This window comes from Columba livia, chromosome 2 (assembly GCF_036013475.1).
Source record: "Columba livia isolate bColLiv1 breed racing homer chromosome 2, bColLiv1.pat.W.v2, whole genome shotgun sequence".
NCBI lineage: Eukaryota > Metazoa > Chordata > Aves > Columbiformes > Columbidae > Columba > Columba livia.
In genome coordinates, this window is record NC_088603.1 from 32,733,159 (window position 1) to 32,755,781 (window position 22,623).

Consider the following 22,623-nt stretch of genomic DNA (forward strand, 5'->3'; position numbering starts at 1 on the left):
AAATTAAATAATAATCTTAAGGGAGAATATACATTGAGATTTTAAACATAGTGGATTGTTTCTCTGTATCCCACTGGAATATATTTTTAAATATATATATATATATATATATATATATATATATATATATATATATAAAACAGTATCAAAGATTCGCCTAAAGGAATAAATTAATGTATACTTCAAGACACTTTCAGGAATCATGCAAATTAGACTTTCATCTAGATTAAGCACATCTATCTCCATATACCAATTGCCAAATTCTGAAAAAACACTCAAACATATTTCTTGGGTGTTCTCATCTCACCCTCCTGTGCCATTAATTTCCCTCAGTGAAGGGATTTCACTGAATTTGATGAAGTGTGTTTGTAAACTGGATCCTTGCCAAACTGAAATTTTTGTGACATCTGAATTATATCCCCCGCTCAGTTATTCTGAGCCTTCCAAGTTCTTGTACTCTGTTCCTTGTTTTCAGATCATCTGCTTAGTCAAAGACTCATTATTCAGGAATAGTACAAACCAAATATAAGCATTGAGCTAAATAAATTATGATGAGTATCTACTAGAGGCTGGTAATAGTACATGGGCAGGGGAAGCATAAACCAACCTATAAGGGTTTTCCAACACTTTAATGTTTTACCTTTTTTCTTTCAGATCAGGAAACTTAAACAAACGAAAAAACCCCACAAAACCCCTGTGTATTTGAAAAAGGAGAAGAGAAAAAAATATAAAATCTTATTTGCATTCTGCTTCAATACATTTAAGTGCACTGGAAATTTTAGGACATGTAATTGCATGAAGTAATTACTCATAGCTCAGAGAATTCTGTCTCAGTAGAAAATCACCTTCCATCCCGAATTATGAAATTATTCCTCCATTTGACTGTTGAAGTAGAAATTAATGTAAATTCTGCAATTGACTTCAATCAGAAGAAGACAGGGCCATGGACAATGATATAAACCTGAAAAATTGTTCTTAAAAGTGTGTGTAAAATTGATCCTTGTTGAAGTACATGTGAGAGTTTATATTCACTTCAGTGTAGTCAGAGTTTGCTCCCCAGTTTCTAACTCAGTATTCGTGGATGTGTGACCTCTGCTTCTTTGCCTGTAGTACAGAGGACTGGTAGTGGTTGATCTTACCAGATTTTTCCTTTCTAGATTAAGTTTTTGAGGGTGAGTAGCGTTTCAAAGACTATGAGTTTTGTGAGGATTTCTGATGAATTTCAGTCATATGTAACAAAACTTAAAAAAAAAAAAAAAAGCAACACAGAAAGTCTAATGTCAGGCCTAGTTGGTCATTGGCAGTCAGTGGGGTTTTGCTCTTAGTCTCGTGGGTGTTGGGTTCCTGAGGCTGAATGATTGTTTTACTCAACTACAGGTACGTTGAACTTACAACAAGTCATTCCCGCTTTACCTGCTTTGCTGCTGTGGCTCATATAGCACATTAAAATTTCTGCAGATCTTTTGGAGCGTGTGGTGTGTACATATTCAGGAGCGAAAATTCTGGAATTTGTCATGGCAGGGAAAAGTACTGTCATACTAGAAAAATTCATTTTATTTACTTTTTTTTTTTTTTTAAAACATCTGGCCAATATAATTCCTTTGGTAAAACCACAGTTTCTGTGTTGTAAAAGTTGTAGAACTGTGTAGATAGCCTGAAGATTTCATCTGCAGTGATTGTGCTCCATTTCAGAGCTCATCTGTTTTAGTTCTTGGCTGCCGTCAGCTGAATCTGAACCTGGATCCAAGTACCAAGAGGACATCTGTCATTCCTGTGCTCAGATACTCTTCCTGCTTTCCTTGGGTAGGAAAGAGAAAAACCTGACAGGATAAACTGGAACATGGTGCTTGTCTTGGTGGCTGGGAACTGAGAATCGGAAACTGAGTGCAGGGAATGTGGTGACGAGCTGGGGAATGGTTGAGAGGAAAAAGCCCTGTGGAAAAAAACATGCATCTGTGATGTAATATTTGATGTAGAGTGACAGCCATAAAACTACTTTTCCTATTTTTGAGTGTCTGCTTGAAGTTAGTGCCAATTTTATATCTAATTTAATAATCATATTCTATTTAAATGTCTGTGCAGTTGATTAACACTTTCTCTTAAATTCTGTAGACCAGTTCACTTCTTAAGAAATAAAAAGGCGATTAGCAGAGTTGAATACTTAGCAGCAATAGCCACCCCCCCCACCCCCCCACACCAATATATCACCAATATATTGCATTAAATGGAATTATGGATGTCTGAGAATTCTGTTGAGGAAGAGTCTTTCAAAGCACATCAGTTGGATTCTGTATGAATGAACAAAATTTTTGAAGGAATAGATTGTCTCTGCAACAGTTTTCAACTGGCAGTTGATCTCTGGTAATGTTTTTTGGTTTCTGCATTTCCCTGCAGGATTTCCTGCCAAAGACTGTGGCTGTGGCATTGCCTGAAAATCCTACAGGGAATATTTCCTCTACTCTTTGGGGAAGGAGACCTTTCTGTGAATGCATATGAATCTTTAGGTCTAGCAATCATTCTTGAACTGATTTCCACTGTTTGTTAACAATTTGGCTCATAAATTAGAAGTCTGTGTGAGATTTGGTTTTCCACAAAACACTAATTTCTTGATGTTCTGCATATTCTCTCTCTATTTTCTTTCTGGAAAAAAACTGAGAGGAATTATTATGCTTCAAGTCCTAATGTGAGCTTCAGTTTCTTCTTCGTAAATCTGATTATGGATGCTCAACACTGGATGTATTCAATAGTGGCAACTGGTGTTTGGACACGTTTTCCACTCTCCCTTTCCTGCTGCCTTATGGGCAGGACAGAAAGCAAAAGCAGAAGGAATGAGGAATGATGATAGATATATTGATCTTTAAAAGATGGTAAGATTTTATCAAAGTATTAGAGAAAGTGTCACCTGTAAGAAGCATGGCAAGTACGTGACTGCTTTCTTGATGTTGATTTGGGGCCACGTTCTCCTTTCTCATGTTTATTTTAACTGGCAAGATAAGGAGAGAAGAATGATGTGTCCAAAAGATGCATCTCAGGAGAAGGCAGGCAGCCGGGGTGGTTGTTATTTTGTGTCCATCAAAGAAGTTGTTAGGATTCTTTGGTGAATAGCATGGTGGCCATGTCCTGTCTGGTACCCATCCCACTCCAGATAGATGAGGAGAACCTGTGCAGGTAGGGTTCTCAAAAGCAACCAACCATACTGTGCTCTTTGCCATTCATAAACAAGTTTCCCTGGGGAAATCAGTCTTAGAGGCATTGTATACCTGAACTGTCCTAGCTATGACTCTGTTTTCTAGGAATGGCAAGTCTCTCTTTTCTGCATAATTCTCTGTAGTGTCTCAACCAGTACCAGTGTTCCTCCCCAGTATGAGTGGGAATATGCAGTCTTATTTTATTATCTGCACACATCACAGGAGTATTCACACAACCCACTTTAAAAATGTTTCTGTTTTCTGACTTTATACTCCCTTGAGATACTGAATTATCTTACAGAGGGCGATAGAGCCGTGTCAATGATTAACTTTGTGCTCTCCAATGACGCGAGTTCATTCAGCACTGATGGCAGCTGATTTGTATTGATGGAGATTTCCCACATGTCAAACACAGACATAATCTGTGCTTGTGCCAGAAATCATTGTTTCCCACCTGTACAGTATAATCTGCTCCTAATGCCTATGACCTATTTTTAAATCTTTGTCTTTATAGCTGCTTATGTACAATATTTATAGAAACACCACTGAAATAGTCTGCTACAGAAGTGCAAATGACAGCCATGTAGCTCTCCCTATTTTGTGGTATATTCCTGAAACAAACAGTGGTACAGCTATTTGTCGTGCATACTTATTACTCACTGGAAGCAATCATATCTTTCATCATTTATCCACAAAGAGCTGTTGTGCTGTGAATTGTACATAGCTTCTACTGGTTTTTTGCATACCTGTCTGAGCAAATGATATTTGTTCTCTACTTTCACAGTAGAGTTTATGGCTCTGTTATCTGTAGTTTGCCATCAAAACTGCAAACAAATGTGGTGGGAAAATACTGTCTACAGATGAAAATGCTTATAAATTAAACATGCCATGCAACAGGATCCAGGTGACAGACCATTTTCTAAGCTTTAGAAGGGTTTTGTAATGGAGATGATATTAAGTTGCACACAAACTACACTGAAGTTGGTTAAGACCCAGCTGTTTGATAACAGCATAACAAAAAACCATAGCAGTTTAATCCAATGAGGGATTAATTAATATGATCTGAAAAGCAAATCATATGGTGGTTTTCAGAACAGAAACTGCCATGAGAGAAGACTTGTGAATATACAACACTGCACTGTAGTATTTCTGACTAAAGAATTATGCAATAGTCACAAAAACTGCTGAGGTATTGAGTTAATAGATTAAGCTGGTAATTGAAAGGTACAGTTTAAAAACCAGACAGACATTTCATAAGATTGCTTCCAGAGGCCACAAATTCGTATAAATCCAAATATTAAGATGTAGTAGCAGGGACATTTCTAGTGCTTTCAGTCAGTTTTTAGTTTGTATATGCACAAACACGAATGTCCATGTAAGACTGAGGTTGCAGAAAGTCCGTGTGAAGGAGGTTGCTCTCTCAGTGTGAATAAACATGGCATCTGCCATTAGGTTTGTCACTGCCATTGCCCTGTCCCTGCAGAAAAGAGGCTCCAGTTTGGCCATGTGATACACATCAGTCCTTCTTTTCTAAGTGTGCAGAGCCAAGTTACTTTCAGGGGACTGCCATAACCTGGAAAGTGTTGGCAGACCGACTCTAAGCAGGACTCTGCTGTGAGCATGGGTTGAAGCTGTGAGGGAAGAGGTTAGGAATTAACATAAAAGGCACAGATTTTCTTTCAAATGCCTTTTATCTCTGTAAATGCTGTAAAAAATTACAGATCTTTGTACATCTGTGTGACTGAAACCCAGTCCCATTTTTACATGAGATGGGGTTAAACGCATGACTTCCCTCAGTGACTTTTCACCCATTTAAGCTTTTCTCTCTGAAGAAATGATCTGCTTTATGAAAATATGCTTCTCACAGTAGAATAATAGATTAGCAAAATAGTGTGAAATGGCTATTGGACTAAGAGAAGTGTTGTAGTAGTGAGTACTCTGGTTGACAGCCAGCTGAAATTGACCAAAAGATGTGAGCAAAATCTGTAAGAATTTCAAGTGAAAGCAATAGATATTTACTTGGGACCCTTATTTACATATTTAGGGTGAAGAGAAACTTAAACCTCTTAGTCCTTTAAGATGTGTAGCTATCACAGAAGGATAATGGCAACTGGCACATCAGTATAGATAAACATTTGGCAGACATGGATTATTTCAGTCCAGTTTACCCAGACTTCAAAGTCTGCCATAGTTCAGTGGTTCATTAAAGCCATCAGCTTTACACAAGTGGTTTGTATTCCTTTTCTGTTACCTATCTTAATAAATTCTGGCAAGTACTCATGCTCTGTACCTTCTTCTCCAGGTGAGTTACGGGAACTGCTTCTACTATGTGCCCCTTATGAATCCTGAAGGAAGACATTATTTCAGTTATTTCCCTGTCTTGCCACGTGTGTTTGTGCCATAAAGCCAGCTGTAATCAGGAAAGTACTGGGAGAGGACCCCAACTGTAGTTGAAGGAAAACCAAGGACATTACTGCTACATGCCAAGTCATTCAGTGGGGAATGGCAGAAAAGGAGGTACAACAGATTACCCAGAGAGGTGGTAGATGCCCCGTCCGTGGAGACATTCAAGGCCAGGCTGGATGGGGCTCTGAGCAACCTGATCTAGCTGAAGATGTCCCTGCTTAGTGCAGTGGGGTTGGACTAGGTGACCTTTGAAGGTCCCTTCCAACTCAAACTATTCTATGATTCTATTATTCTATGAAATAGGGAAATTTGTGTTTTCATTGGGGGAGCAGAGGCTTGTCTAGCATGAGGCAAAAACATCGGTGCAGACCTGTTCCTCACCCCATTGCCCCTCGTATGCAACCCCACTGGCAGCCAGCCTCAGCAAAGCGGTTTAACAGCCCTGCGGCTGGCTGGCTGAGATTTCTTGCCAGATGGTTTTCTTTACTTAGACTGAAACTAGCTAAAGACTGTTAGCTTCATATCGGTGGCTCTGTCTTTCACAGGCTGCAAGAGCAGTCGCTAAAGTGGCTGGGATATTACTACTGGGAGTTGTCAACATCAGTTATCATGGGCTATTTTTTGATCTCAAGTGGTGCTCCCATGCTCTAAGAGTTCTGCCTAATGTAAGAGTGGTTTTATCATTGCTGAATGAAGGCTGTTCCCAAGGCACGAGGCTACCAAACTTGTCAAGTTTTAAAATAGTGTTCGTATGGTGTTAATTGGCTTAACTGTATTCAATACAGGATTATGTTTTACTGAGTCACTGTGGGACGTAGGACTCATATTCATCTCTGAAGAAATAATTCCTTGTGTTCACTGTTTATGCAGCTCCTGCTTGTTACACAGCGCTCACACTCGCTTCTTACAGACTCTGATAGCACATATTGGTTTATTAAGACAATCAGGGCTGTCGCTGGGCATATCTTATGTGACTGTCAGTAAGACTCACACCACACCTACTCAGAGTGACTTCAGCCAGTGTCTCACCTCCTTGCACAAGACCAGAGCAGGGAGCTCCTCCTTTTGTCCAGGGAGAGGGTTTGTGACAGCTGATCTGTTCTGCTTGGGAAGGCTGTGAGAGCTGGGGGAGAGGGGATGAGCAGCTTAAGCACAGCATGAGGCAACTGAGCTCCCCCAGGTGTAGCTTTAAGCTCATCTCAGATTTAGGAAAATTATTATACTTGAGCCATTTTTCTTTAACTTTCCACACTAACCGTTAACTGGAACACTATAGAAGAGAAATTATTTTCTTCTATGATTAAGCGGTTCTTTGTTTTGCAGCTCTTGGCATGGCCTTACAGTTTCTGTTTCTTAATCCAGCTCTTTACACATGTGTGTATCTAAGGTTTAAATGTAAACTTCAAAGTTGATGTTACCTTTTTTTTAGCTGTTCTTCCTTTATAGCTGAGTGCTTTATGATGGCAGACCCCAATGTTTCTTCAGCTTTTGACTTAATTGTATGTGTTCGTGGGATGTTTTAACAGTAAAGTGAAAAGTATTAAAATTATCATGAATACAAAATTATAAGTATACTTATAAAATATAAATGTAACCATTTCAATAGTTTCACTTTTAAGGATACTTTTCAAGTTATATTACTTTCAAGTAGATTACTCGTTTTAATGGTATTCAGAGACACGGTGAAGTTTCTGGTATGGCAAAAAAGGTATTTTGAGAATAAACCTTAATGGCTTTGTGTTTTTATTTTATTCTTCAATGGTGGTGCAAGTTATAGATTCCAAAAGGCCCAAGGAACAGTTTAAGAACATACTGTGCTAGCAAATACAGGTATTTCAACACATTAATCATTTTACTCACCAGCTCCAGTAGCATGTTGATACTTCTGTACTCAGGAGAGTGTGGTCAGTCCCTGGTGCCCACGGTCAGGGTGAGGACTGGAACCGCAGTCATTCAGCAGGAAGTTTATACTGGTTCAGACTGTGCCATGGAATATTGGGTAGCCTACCATGAAAAAGGAAACCACAAGGAAGGGATGAAAGCAGCTCTGCGTGCCCAGGCCAACGTGTACCCATGGTTCAGTGAACCTACCAGTAAAGTTTTGCACTGCAAGGAGGTACCAGTGAATGCTTGATAGTTGAGAGTAGTACCTGGAGGTGGTGGTAAAGAGCTTATAGAGAGCGTTGAAGGGATGCAAAATATACAGTATCTGTTCAAAGCACACAAAAAATCCACTGCATCTCACTGCATAATCTCCATCAATATGATTGTATTTGATTTGCTGCAGTTCCTTTGCTCTTTTGGCCATCCGTGCTGTGGTCCTCTGTATTCTTTCAAATGTTTTATATATATTTTTTTTTTGCTGTAAATATTGCAGTATGAAACAGGTCATTGGTGGTTTAGTTTAAGCAGAAAATATTTGTATAATAAAATGAGAGTAATAACTATGCATGGAGTGGATTTGTAGGAAGTGGATTCCCTTCACTCTGCCTGTTTTTTTTTTTGTAAAGTACAATATATCATCTTGAAATTACTTTAACATGGAGTCTGCTGTATTACAGGAAGGAAGAAGTGCTTGTAATCTGATGTGACACTAGTAGGTGAAGGGACAATCGTTTTTCATTAAACAGTTGCAAATTTGTTTCTCAGAAGAAGGTCAGTTTTGATATTTATTTATGGATGGTAAATTGGAAACTATAGTACGATACAATAATCTCAAATTATTAATTTTATCTTAAACACCTTTTTACTTTCTCCTCTCCTTTTTGGCAAGTTCATAGTTGGGTCAGTAGGTCTGACTGTATCAATGTCCATCTTTGAAGGTTTTTGTTTGGTTGGGTTTTTTTGTTTGGTTGGGTTTTTTGTGTTTGTTTGTGTTTTTTTTCCTCTTGAAACAAAACTGTACATACCTTATAGAAATCAGTCTTGCTTTCTTGAGACATACTTATGTCTTTCTACACTTTGTTAGTATGATTCTCATTTAGAAACAGGAACTGTGAAATGTACTGGGAAATAAATAGATCTCTTCTAAATAGACATTGTCAAAGAAGAGCAAAGGAAGTGAATTGTGTTAATTCTTAGAACCGAGTAACGTTTATTTCAGAAAAAGACATACTTCTCAGATTGGGATGGCTTTTGCTTTGCAAGTAAGTTACTTTTTCTCTGTCTTCATAATACTGATAACGGGGAAATTTGCGATGGTGGTTTCTGCAGATGGGAGGTTGCAGGGGGCAGTTTGGTAGCTATTTGAATGTACCCATCAGCTTGATATCAGTATTGGAAAAGCCAACAGTTTTGAGCCTGAATTGGCAGTGGATTGAAGCTTGTGTCATGAGCCTGCCTGGCATTGGTTGGCATAATCTCATGGCTGTAGCAGGGTTTTGAACTCAGAAACATGGAACTAAACACACACATGGGGAAAATGTGCCCTGTCAGATCTCAGCAGAAGGCTTTATTTAAAAGGCTGGCAGGTTTAGTGGTTAATTTTCCATCTAGTCTGCCTCTTTCTTTTGAGGGAAAGGTGATCAACAGGTCCACATTGGAAAGGTAGAAGATAGCTCTGAAGAGGGTTATTGTTGCTCTGAGATCTCAGAAATAATTGAGTGAACACTGGCTTCCCTGCTGTGCTCTATAGTAGTTCCATGTGGGTAACCATTTTTCAGGAACCGACCCAAGTCTGAAGATCTTTTGTGTAGTTTGTACACAGTTGCTTTCTTAGGACATTTGGACTGCAGCAGATCACTGTGTTATGTGGGATTTTCACTCAATTCAGGAAGTTAGGGACCTTTACCCATATTTCTGAGTAATTAGCAAGATTTTGTGTGTGCCTTCAGATGTTTCTGAAAGGCCATAATTGGATGAAAGTCATAAGGTGCTGTTGCAATAGGTTTTATTGAGGATTTGAATGTTAGGAGGGACAAAGCTTATTGTTTTTTTTTTTTTTTTTTTTTTAATAGAATTTATTGTGGTATTAAACTGTGTATCTGGATCCATAGTGTCCTTTGACTGACATACAGGAATTAAAAGCTAATATCCTCTTGCTACACATAATTTTCTGTCAAAAACTACACTTTTCAATAAGCTGAATTTCAGGTGAGTGGCAGCAAAAAAAGTGTCTCAATAAAAAAAGGATTTCAAATGATCCCTTATGATTTTCTTGTTAACTTTTCACTGAAATAGTTTGCTTCATCGACAGAAAGGGTGATCCCACCCAGTAATGTTGGTGAGATCTTCACCTTATGCTGTGGTAATGTGCTGTCAGTATAAATGTATTTGCACAAAATTGTATCATAGATGGCATACAGCCCTATATGTTATTGGTGACTAACAAAGAATCTGTGGTCTCCTTGTTTCAAGGAGTGCAGGATCTACAGTTGTTCAGCCTGGTGACCCCAAGTCATCCGGCATTATGCCATTTGATTTCCATACCTTTTTAGAGCTGGGTGATAAATATAGCATGGCACTGTCTGAAGTCAACCTCCTTGTAATTAGTGGTGAGATCTCAGCAACTCTATCTCGGTTTGCAACTAGTCTCCCATTATCAGAATGTCCTCTAAGATGAGATGAAGCAAGCTCTATAAAAGATGGTGCAAGTTTTGGAAATGGGTGCATTAGGAGGATAGTGGAGAATGACATTTGTTCCTTTCCCGTTTTTTAAGAGAGACCATATGTTAGTTTTTTATCATCTCTGGCATGGAAGGTGAGCTGTTCATTTTGCCTGTATTCAAAAGGCATTTAAGGTAAATCCTTGAGAAGCCCTTTTGCCTGTGTGTTGATTATCACTTCAATTTGTCTTTTTTTCTTTGTCAGATGTGTGATTGGAAATGAAATGGAATTTTGTGGGTGCATAAGTGAGCTCATTCTGAACCAAGAGCTAGTTAGTTTTTCACTTCGGGATTCTTGAGTTGCGGAGAAAGTGAAAGGCGGGAGTATTGGGTATCAGCTCTGCTTTGTGGTGTTTCATCAGGTGCATAGCTCTCTGTTGACAGAATAGCACTCACATGAAATCAATGGCATCTCTGTTGTCTGTATTTCCAGACCTCCTTTCCTTCAGGTAGCCTGAGTTGTGGCCATTCTCTCTCTATTTATGCTGTGTACAGACCCTGTTATTCCTTTACTTCTTGCAAAGTTTTGCAGTCCGCAACAATGAGCAGCTTGTGGTTGTGTAGATTCTGTGTTAGTTCTAGGAAATGGTGTTTTGTGTTGGTGAGTAGGGGAAAGTCAGCTTCATGTGGTATATTCTTCACGTTCACTTCCTAACACATTACATGAAACATGCTTTATGGGAATACTACCCTGGACTCAGTGTTCATGTAATTAATTAAAGTATACAGTCAGCAGAGGGAGAATTCTGGACCAAGGTTGGCTAGAGGGCAATCTGTAACAGTGTAGAAATTTCAGTTCAGGTATTCACTATCAGATCCTAATCAAAGGAAGAAAACCAAACACAAGCATATCTAAAAATTACTGTAAATAACCTCATTAGCCAAAATAAATTCCTGTTTCTTAACAGCATAACTCTGAGAAATATAAATGTGCATGGCATAAATAGATATTAAAAAAAACCCCAAAACGTAGAAAGTGAAGCTGTACTTTCTGGATGAGTCAGAAATGACTTGCATTTTGTTCTTAATTCTTTTAACATGTTTCATTATAATATTTTCAATAAACTAAAACTATTGAAAATCACTTCCTGGTAGCTTTTTAAATACTTTGAGTAAGAGGAAAGCTCAAAAGTAATCAAATTACTGCAGTCAAGAGGAATTTTTAGATTTCTGAGAAAGAAAACAAATCATACTGAACATGAGAAGCTAGTAAGGGACTTAGCTACAGCTAAGATCCTCTTTTGAATCTTTTGATTACAGTTTCTCTCTTGTTAAAGTGTATGGGTTAATGACTTCTGTGTGGTACTATGCTCTCTCAGTGCTTTGCCTTAAAATCAGTATTACAGACTTTCCATGGAAAATTTAAACTAGTTGTGATGCCTTCTCTCAGTCCTTAACATACAATGCCTGATGCAATAATTCCATAAAATATTGTTAATGCCATCTCATTGATCACAAAAAAGTTCTGCTTAAAGTGCAGAAAATTAGCACTTAATTTCATTGTTGCCTCTTGTATTGCAGAATTTTATTTTATTATGACATTTCCAGACAGGTTCAAAGGCTCAGTCAACAGGGCTAAATGTACTTCTTATTGCAGTGTGCTAAGATTTGTTCATCTTGGTTTTGATGAGAGAGAACTTCTACTTGAAATGATTAATCTGTTAAGTGGAGGACAGGGGTTTCAATATGACTAGAGGTTATTTAAATTATTAGGATTCTCAAAGGACCCAAAGTGTTTCTTGAAGAGTAGTTTTGAGTGCTTGACTCTATTCAAGCAGTCAGTCCAGTGTCCCAGGCCTGATCTGCAGCTTCTAAAATTTGAGTTTGAAATTTGAGAAGAGTTCCCATTGATTTTTTAGGCTTCTTAATAGGAAATTTAATTTCTGGAAAAGCTTGCTTTTGAAAGAATCTCTTATTTGAGACTGAAGAAATGCCCTCTGGTTTGACTGACTTTCTGTGTGTCAGATGAGTTGAGATGACAAGAGAAACAACTGGCCCACTAGTAAGAAATGGACCTACTGAAGTGTGGAAAGACAAAAATGGGTAATAACTTTTGGATTTCCAGTTTTCTGAACTGCACTTGCTAAATGGAATCAAAATTGTGTAGGATTTTTCTGTGGCTGTTGTTTCTTTTGACATAACAGATGAATTTTCTTAGAAATGCTTCATTTCATTTCATTAGATTCTGGAATATTACAGAATGCAGAACCATTTTTCGGTATTTATATAGAATAATACTAATGTAAAATACCTCCAGATGATGTACTGAGAAAGTTGCCATCATCTTAATAATTCCTATAGTTTTATTTTCCGGTGCTGAAAAATTACCAAGACAAATGTTTGGCAGAGTAAGTAGAAATGTTGGTTTCTTTCTTGTAGTCACCATCGTAGGTCCATAACTCTACTTGGTGATTAAGGTGACTAAATCGTAAATAACATGAAGAAAACCTGCTGTATTTACAGTTTTGAGTTACCCTATATCTGAAACACACTTATGAGTGTTATAGTGACTTGAACTCAAAGAAAGTTGGATAGAAATATGAATATAATTCTGATTATGTCAGTTATTAGGTTTTGATTCCTTAAAATTTTATTCATTAGAAGGCATACAGGAAAAGTACACTAGCAGGAATTTTGTTAATGAACACTTGAAGCAAAAAAAAAGTAATTTTCTTATCTCAAGGAACAGAATCCTAGTTCTTTTTTTTCTAATGTTTGGTATCCACATACACCTGGATATAAAATACAGTATTTGTTAGCACTTTCTTCCCATCTCAGTGCTTTTTCTGTTCATCCTGTCGACCTGACAAAACAGATTGACTCCCTCTGGTGGCTGAAGTCTGATCTCTGTATTCTGGAGGGAGCCTTTCAGAGATCTCCTTAGTCTAGGGAGCACGAATCATGAATAATATTTTCTAAGTTTAGTGCTGCATCATTATGAAAACACAGAAATATCTTTTCTTTGTGTCATACAGAATGCAATGTCAGTGGTAAGTTGCTTTTGCTATTGGAAATATTTTGAATTCGTGGCAGATGTTTACAGCACATATTTTCACGTAGATAGTCAAAGTCAACAAAATATGGACACAGTAGGGGTGGAATAATTTACTGTGGTGAAGAGGAAAAATAGGAAACAAGGAATTTAGATAAATAGTGTTATAGTGACGATGCTAAATATGTCACAGAATTACATTAATAAGTTGTTACATACTTAACTTGAGACTTTTTTTCAGCTGAAGAACATTATTTAATTTTAGAAGTAAACATCTTGAAGTTTGCTTTGGCCAAGGCACCCTTTTGGGAAAACTGAAGAGTTCTGCATTAGTTAGATTACAGCTGTGAACCTGAGATGTCTGTCTCCTTTTTTCAAGTAATTCCCCCAAATCCCAAATGGCAGAATATGAGAGAGAGACTTTTTGTGATTACTTACTGCAAATGATTATGGTTTGGATCTATATGATATAAAACCGCAACTGTCTTCACATTAATGAGAAGAAAATATAAGTAAGCATTTTGGAAGATTGGCATTTTCTTGCTTGTGAGTTCATAATGCTTTTTGTATATTTTATGTAATCTCTTTTACTGGAGTGCCTGCCTTATGTAATGCCTTAGTAATAAAAATGAGGCCATCTGCATGGTATTCAAGGTTGTTCCGTGAAAGACTGCTCTGTCTGCAGCAGAAAACAGATTAAACCAAGAACTTCAAAACCTTCACAACCCTTTCATCAAGCTGAGAGGGATCTTCCTCAGAAACCCCCCTTTCTTTAGAGCATCCCATTTTCTCTACTGATAGACGTTGTTAACCATCCACTTTTGGAGCTTGACTGCTGCATAATAATCCCATCAGATGTATTGCCATTGTTTGTCCCTTCTCGTATTCTGCCACTCCTAATTCAGTTCTGCAGTCTAAGAAAATCTGCCTTCTTTCCTCTGCATCATCATTGGGACCATATATTTTTCTTTCATTTCCCCTGCCTTACCCACAGTGTTTTCTCTATGCATGCTGTAATCTCTTCTGCTTCTAGGTATCTGTAATCCAACAGATGGGCTTCTGAAAAAATGGCAAACCAGTGTTTTAGTATTATTTATTCATTTTATTTCAGTCACTATGCAAATATACTAGGTGTTTTAGGTGAGCAGAGGAAGACAGACTCTTTTGACTATCCTGCAGCCCAAGGTAACATGGTACAAAGGGAAACAGAATAGGAAAAAATGTATAATGCAGACAGATATGTCTTTACTAATAAACGTCTTCAATTGTTAGTTTTGCATAGGATGCGTAAGAGTTTTATTTCTGAGCCAATATAGTAAGTACTGTTGTGTTGCGAGTCTCTGACTGGCATCTCATTTAAACCCCCATTAGAAAGATTCTTTAAAAGGTGTTACTATCCTTCTGCTGGATTTTTCCCCTCCTCTGTGGGAGATTTCTATTCTGACCTCCCTTTTTCTGTGCTGGGGATCAAACCCATTTTTAGCCCCATGATTGCCAAAAAGCAGCACATTCCATAAATATTTGTTAAAAACACTGGAAAAACAAAAGATGGTTCTTGATTTTCTGAGTATAATAGAGAGGCTGTGAGCTTATTAAGTTGCATGTATGTTATAGTTTTTGCTATGTAGTAAAAAAGAAAAGAACACCCTAAATATTGTATCATCTTGTGGAGCTACAAAAATTAAAAAAAAAAAAAAAAAAGGCAAACAGAAAAATATAAGAACTAGAAAATTTTATTTTCAATGCATTTTTGGAGTTGGTCATCTTTTTCCCTAACGTACAATGTTGCCAATAGTTCCTTGAAAGATTTGCACTGTATCTTGCCTTCCAAGGGTTTCTCTTGGAGCACTGGGTTTCACACCCCTGAAATAGCAAAGCTATTTGGAGATACTTGTTCAGCAAACCTCCACCCACTGTGTAATTTGCCTGAGCACACTGTCCAGTGACACTTCAGCATATACCTGCTGGCATGCTGGAATGGTAGCTGTTTACCTTTGATATTCTCACTTTGGGGAAGAGCTTTTTCCCTTCTCTTGTTTCTCTGTGTCATCCACTTGGGATTAGAGTATGGTATCCCTACTGTTGGGAATTATTCAGCAGGTGTAAACTCAACATTGCCCCCAGTGTGCCTGCAGCATTCACAGGTGGAGAAGAGGTGAAAGGAAAGTGAAAACCATGTGCTCTGGATGTATTTGGTACCATTTGTAGCAGCCTCATATTGTCTTGGGTTGAGGCAAAGGCTGTAGGAGGTCTCTAGATTCCCCCATGGTACCCTTTCAGTCATCCTTAGGAACCTGGGGGACTTTGTACACTATCTTTTAATGTATAATAATACTGATACCATTAAAAGCATATTGACTTTCTTGTGTGTATGTAGCTTCTATTATTATTAAAAAGACAGGTGAGAGGAATCTGTTGTGTCATGTCTGCTCTTTGCTTTTTCTTAGCGTTTCAGGATATGATGCAAGAATTACATGTGTATACAAGTGCATATCCACAGGTTTATATCACTCATGCTTTCATTTTAATTAATTTTAAGGCCTTAGTGAAGTGACCAGCAGATAGTGATAAGCTGGCACCTACTGATTTGAGGACATTGCACCTAGTTCTCTAGCCGCTAAGTGGTGCTGCCATCAAACCAAACCTTCTTCAGTTGTCAGCGTGATCTGGCTGACAGTGGTATTGACCCATGCATAGAAGATACACAGCCAAAATAATGCTATTTTACATTCTTCCCTGTTGTTTCTTGTACACACATTCCGCGGGGCAAGCACATTATGGTCAAATAGGCTAACCCAATACCAGGTATCAACAGCATAATTAACACTGATATATTATCATTATTTAATAGTTTCACCAGTATGTCATAGGCTTTGGAACTGAGAAGAAAGTTACATAGAAATTCTACATTTTTATCTATGTTTACCTTTATCTTTGTCCTGGTTTTATCTTGCCTGTAGCAGCAGTATCTAGAGTTTAGGATCCTTGGATTCCTATCAAAAGGGCGTTTTCTGAAATGTGCCTATATGCTGATGGGTGTAAGGAATGCATGTGTTAAGAGTTCTCCTAGCTGAAATATAAATAAAGTAACTAAGAAACCCAAATATAGTTCAGCTTGAATTTCTTGATAGCAGATCTTCCCAGGTTTGAGTTTAAAAGTGTTTCACATTCTGATGTGATTTATTAGGCACATTTGCCTTTATTACTGTGACAGAAGTGGTTGGCCTGATATTTGCATGAACTCTGCCAGGCTCCTAAGTGGAACTCTTGCTTGTGTATTCAGTAGAGAAGAAACGGTGAACACTATAACATTTTAAAACTTCTGGGCTATAACAACTTACATGGCATTTATGTTTGTGTTTATTATGACTGTTTGACTCAAAAGCCTATTTGCAGAGAAGGAATCTGATTTTAGTAAATCAATATAATAAAGCCTTTGATTTTTTTTATAAAAGCCAGCTAACTGTAACTTCAGTGTTGGTATTTCAAGGCCTCTCACTGATATTTTAGAAGTTTGTGGTTGTTTGAGCTTCCTTTCCAGGCCCTGGGGAAATAAGAGAATGGTAAATCAAAGCCCAGATCACTGTTTGCATTTATTTGACTTCTCATTATGACATGTATGCAAACACTTAAAAGAAATAGGGAAAAGGTATAATGATGATAAGATCCCTTTTATAAAAGAAAGGGGAATACATTTCTAGTACAATTTATTACACGTCTCCTTAATACCATAAACTCAATTGAGTGCCTCATCAGGTTTGACAGTTCATTTATACTTCTAATTCGGTGACACTACTATTTAAAATTATTACAGACTCTTGAAGGATAATCCAAGAAAATAACTGGAAAGTATTTTCTCTGATCTGAAATGTGTTTTAGTTTCTTGTGCTTTTCCATTCCAAGCGAGGAAGTTTTAAAGTACAAATTGCAGTCAAGTACTTAACTGCCTTGAAAGCCATGGTGTTGCTTTTGAAAAAAAACTTCCATTTGTATTTGCTGTCTTCTTTCTGCTTCCTTTGCCCATGACAACCAAAATCCAGACTATGGCTGAGAAATATAATTAATTAAAAATATTTAATAACACTCAGTGAAATCTAAGTGACACTTTTTTCAGCTTGGATGCATCCTTTAGTGTAATTGTGAGAGTGGAGAAAATTTTATTTTGATTTTAAATATTGGAAAAAAGTTTTATAAGTGTCATTCTAAATCTGGAAGCTTTTGTCCCCATGTTAAAATGAGATGCTCTCAAGGCCATCTTCTTTCACCACTACACTTGTGAGAGAGATTCTGCATCAAGCTTCTCAGGTGGTATAAAGAGGCTTTGCCTATATTGAGGTTAACAGAGGAATGACAGATTATACCAAATGAAAACTGAGGTGTACAAGATTTTACCCAACAGAGCTGGGATGATAAAAGCATCCCATGGGAGATAAACTTTAGCAGTTTATTGATCATCTGACTTGTACTTCTGATGCCACTAGTTATTCTTAAAGTTTCATCTTCTCGCTCCCGCAGTCTTCTGTGCTTGTCTTGTCGTGGCACAGCTGCCCCAGAAAGCTGTGAGCTACCTCTCCTCTGGGGAGCAGGCTCCACATTAGGACATTTTTCTACAAGTTTGAACACTGAACAATTGCTATAGTAGTTTGCGTGCCAAACTCCATCCGCTTTAGTCATGGCTATTCGAAAACAAGTTGCTTGCCGCATTTCCCGGCATCCTCACAACAGCCACATTGCTCCGCTGTTAGCTCCTTATTTACTCTGGCAGCGAGGCCAAGCGATGCTGCCTGGCCAGGGTGCCAGGCTTGCTCTGAGGTTACAGAGTGAGCAATGCTCCCGTCATGCTGCTGCTCAGCGCAAAGACACGAAATTTTAGCTCCTTCCCCAGTGCTCCATCTCTGGCTGGCTGCTTGTGTCTTATTGCCTGGCTGGTCCTTTTCTGCCCCATCTCCTGCCAGTTACTTTGTGTCTCACCCGCCTGCCAAAGTTTTCTTCCTACCCTCTGTTCCTTATTCCTGCAACTTTCAGCCTCCTGTGGTGTTTCATTCTCTCAATCTTTTCAGTGATTTTTTTCAATCTATGTTCGAAGACACTGCTGTGGCTTTTCAGGTATTGGTGCTTTTCAAGTCCTGAATGAGGTGGCACATAAATCTGGAGAATGCTAGGTTTAAGCTGGAGAGTAAATTTAAATATTATCTTCATCGGGTTCAGAGGGATGTCTTCCACTCTTTCCACCATTTAGAGCTTTTCTGTAAATTCTTTAGTATTCTGATTATGCCATGATTGACTGTTGGCTAATCCTGCAAAAAGAAATGTTTTTCACTTTCTTTGAATGAAGAGACCAAATGGAAGCAGCTTCTTTTAGACTAAAATGTGCTAAACTCTTTCTGGTTTGTTTTCATTTTATGAAAAGCATATGAAAAATATGAAAAGTACTGTATAAATTAATAATAGCTTCAGGTGGGCTGTGTTTTTTGCAGAGCAGAGTTCAAAAGAGTATAAACAACTCTCCTATTCCCTCTTTTCTTGGTAACACTTCACCGAGTTGATGTCTGGAGTAACGTGTGGCCGTTTCTTGGAAGAATAATTCTTCTAGATTTTACTTGCTTTTGTCTGTTTTCAGGAATAGGCTTTTATTGCCTAATACTGAAATTGCTAGTTGGAGGAGCTTGTCATCTGTGTCTTGTCACATGTAATTTTAGTTTAGCATTCCAACTTTTGTAGTTCTCCTTGCTCACTTCATAAACCTTAACTGCTTCTGCAGTAAAAGGCTTCCCTGGATGACCAAGCAGGAGAGAGAGCCTCACCAGCTTCATGTTCCTCTGTCCAGCCTTCCTTACTGTCCCACCCCAACAGCATAACAGAAATTCCTTTGGGAAAGGGTCAGCTTGAGTCCCTGCAATCCCGGTAAATTCAGGCTGTTCCTCTAATGTAAAACGAATAAATGTACTAGAGATGTTCAGGTAAGCAAGTCTACCAGAATTCGTCTTCATTGCATCTCAAATAAAGAATGTCGACTGATGGCAGCAACCCTTGTTTAAGTTCCTGCTTTTAAAGATGCCATAAATGTCTGTCAAGAAGAGTAACTGCCAACAAAAAATAAGATTGTCTCTCTTGGGAGATGATGGTAAGAAAGTGGGTTGTTTTATTTTCTGATATTTTCCTCTAACACTTGTGATTCGGAAGATTTGTGTATTGTAATATATCAGAAATTCAAACTAGCCACTAGGAACAAAGCTTGAAATGCCGTCTCTGAGTGAAAGACAGTTTTTCAGTGATTCCTCTTTTAAAGAATAGTTTCAAGAAGCAAAGCCTCAGGGTTAAAACAAACTATTTTAGCTCATTTTATATACACTCCAAGCACCTAAATCTACTCAACAAGCATGCCATTTTACAAGTATCTTATTTTCTTCCCACCAAACATGAAAAGCACTGCGGGAAGGACTGACTATGGAATATAATTGCTATGGATGTTCTTCTGAGACTATTTTTGTTATGTTTCATGATAAAGGCAATTGAGCTTTTATAGGAAAAATAAATACATATGCCTTTTGCAGTGTGTTGTTGCTGAAAATTAAATATTTTTCTACTCAAATTTTGGCATATTTCCTGGAATCACTGAGCTTTCAGCAATGTTTTTAGTTAATATTCCGTAGCCTACCATTGTATTCACCGCAGCTAACATGAGCTTGAAGAGTTTGTCTTTAGTTAACCTTAGAGAGGAATCCCAGGCTTGCTCCGTAGCCAGCAGAGCTGTTGGGAAGAATCTGCTCCAGACTGTGGTGAAGAGAGTGCAGGCAGTGTCGTGCTACAGCATCACTCTACTGGTGATACTGGAAATCCTGCAAAACAAGGCTCCTTAAAGTGAAGTTAGCCTTTATCAAGCTCTGATTATATTTTCTTTCACTATCCATCCTTTTCCTTCTTTGGCGAATATCTTGATGAATCCTGTTGTTAAAGTTTGTCATCCTACTGCTTCTTGTGATGTTTGGAAGTCGCGAGCACTGATTCGGATGTTCCTTTTCCACCTGGAAAATATGTATATTCTTCTCTAGGGTGTGTCGGAACATAAAAAGCCCAGATGAAAATAAATATCCTGCATCACCTTTGCAATTTTGACACTGAAAAATTGTGTTGGGCTGGTGGTGGGGAAGATGCTTCAGCTAAGAGTCAAATCTTTTAAAGACACGGATTCTGATTCTCAGCTCCATGACACATTTTTCACACTGATGTGGCTCTACAAGGCTGCTTTGTCTCTTTGTTGTCAGCTGGTAACAAGTAAGGAGAGTGTAAATGCCTTGTGGCATTAGGACCACCTAACAGGCAGTAGCAAACCATTCAGTTTAATTGCTGGTTTTATACTTACTTGATTAGAATAACTTAGTTGATGAGGCTGACTGTTATCCAGATAACTAGTATCTAGTACAGTTTTAAGACATTAATTACCCTCAAAAGTTAGTATTCGCTATGTCAGCAGCTATTAGTAATGTTGGCGGTAATTCTACTGTTAGCCATATTTATGCCAGGAAATAACTGTGTGTTTTTATTTGTCAGTAAACATTAGTATTTAAATGACATGAAAGATTCTGTATTTAATGAGTTCAAGTCTCTAGAACTACCTTAATGTTTATTAACATTTAAAAAGGAGGCAAAGTTGAACTTAAATAGATATTCTGGTGCTAGATTTATTACTTGAGTGTGTGAAAATTCTTGAAAATGTGTCTCTTACCAAACTGAGCCTGATTTCAGTTGTACATTTTACTAATAGTGAAAGGAAATTTCCATTGTTAGAAAAATCTGAAGGCCTCCCCTCACGAGAAGTGCTCTGAAAATGCAGAAGTGGGATGCTCATCAGAGACGGGAAGTACCACCAGCCTGCATCACCATGCAGACCTGCAGGGGTTGATTGGTAGCCAGTATCTGCAAACTAAACTGCAGGGTTCAGTTTGCAAACACCATTGCGAACCAGAGCCTGCAGGGTTTGCCCAGCTCCGGTTACTATTATTGCTCTGAGTAAGGCTTATTATCCTGTCACAGAAGATGTAAGAAAATCCATCTCTCCACTTTAAACATGATAAGCCTTTGTCACCTACAATGCAATTAATGTTAAAAATAGAGGAGTGCCGATGATAAGATTACGACTTGCAGGCAATGAGCCGTTGTCCAAGTACCGGAGACTTATCTGGAGGGGCCAGCCAGCCAACGGGGTTTGCTGTCAGTTTGCTGATTGCCATTTCTCTCCCGAGTTTGATGAAATATTCATGTCTTTGCTCTGCTCTCTGCAAGCACTATTGATTTCTTGTATAAACGCGGCTATATTTAGTCTAGACAAATGGAATGTGGATTGCTGCTGAATAAATGGGATGAAAGGCTGGGGGTTTGCCTGACCGTTTCTCTTGGTCTGCGGCAATTATTTATAATCAAGAGTAGTTTTTGTAACTTAAAAGTGATTTTTTATAATTTAGTGATCAGTCTCACAACAAAAGTAAGCACTTAGGCACAGTCATTCTGTTGGGATAGGAGGTTAAGAAGGCAAATTATGCTCTGAGATTTACAGTAACAATTACTAGGATTTAAAAAAAACAGGCCCAGAAAATTGTGTGTTTCCAGAATTTTGAGAAGAAAAGGTTAAGGGTAGTTAAAGATATTTGGTGCCTTATGTCTTCTTCTTGAAAAACCTTTTGCTAATAGATATTATTGTGCAGTTAGAATTCCCTTCTGTGCATTTGCTGGAGTTTCAACTTCTTCTGCTTCAACTTTGCTGCTCCTGCTTGCGGGAATATTTCTCTATTTCATTTTTGTTTTCTCCTTGAAAAAAACACAGCTGTAGCAGAGCAAAAGGAAAAAATACGCTTAAAATCTTGTTTTCTAGTCATTTCTGACAGCATGTTTGTTTTCAGCTAGTAATCTTATTTTCCTATGAAAATAGTGGAGCAGTAGGAACATGAGTTGAATGTGTTTGTGTTCCACTGTCCTCTTGTGGATGGAATCAGAACTGCTGAGCTTGAGCAGAGACCCTCTGCTACTATTTGTTTTCCTCTTGCAGAAATGTCACTTGCTAGTTTTTTTTCTTTTCAAAGAGATAAAGTTACGCTCTGTCTCTTCACTTAGTGTGAAAACCATAAGCTTTACAAGTGTTGTAGTGAAAATCAGCAAGTCTTGCTCTCTCTTTCTCTGCTTTTTAGTCTCTTCAATTTAAATCAAGATGTGGAAAGACATAGGATTCTTCATTAACTACTTTAGTGTTTATTTGACAACATATGCCACTACTGCAATAAATTAGAATAAACCAAGATGTTTTCATTTTCTTGTAAGATACATATAGTATATTATGTATGTCTAACCAACTCCAAGCACAATGGTCACTTTTCAAAAAGCTGTGTTAAAACTTTTCATTTCTGTGTCAAATTATGTTCCTATAATTTTGTTACTCCTA

At 38.0% G+C, this 22,623-nt stretch overlaps 1 protein-coding gene across 28 annotated transcripts in view; it reads left to right on the top strand.

The window, feature by feature from the left end:
* The window catches only part of HDAC9 (histone deacetylase 9), a 472,156-nt gene that overhangs the window by 216,415 nt on the left and 233,118 nt on the right, over positions 1–22,623 (top strand). The window contains exon 1 of one of the 28 annotated variants that reach the window (XM_065051257.1): positions 141–8,740. The exons of the other annotated variants lie outside the window; for them this stretch is intronic. Within the exon in view, the coding sequence (XP_064907329.1) occupies position 8,740 (1 nt within the window). The 5' untranslated portion in view covers positions 141–8,739. Of the gene's footprint in view, positions 1–140; positions 8,741–22,623 lie in introns of those variants that run through there. 28 annotated transcript variants of the gene reach the window in all.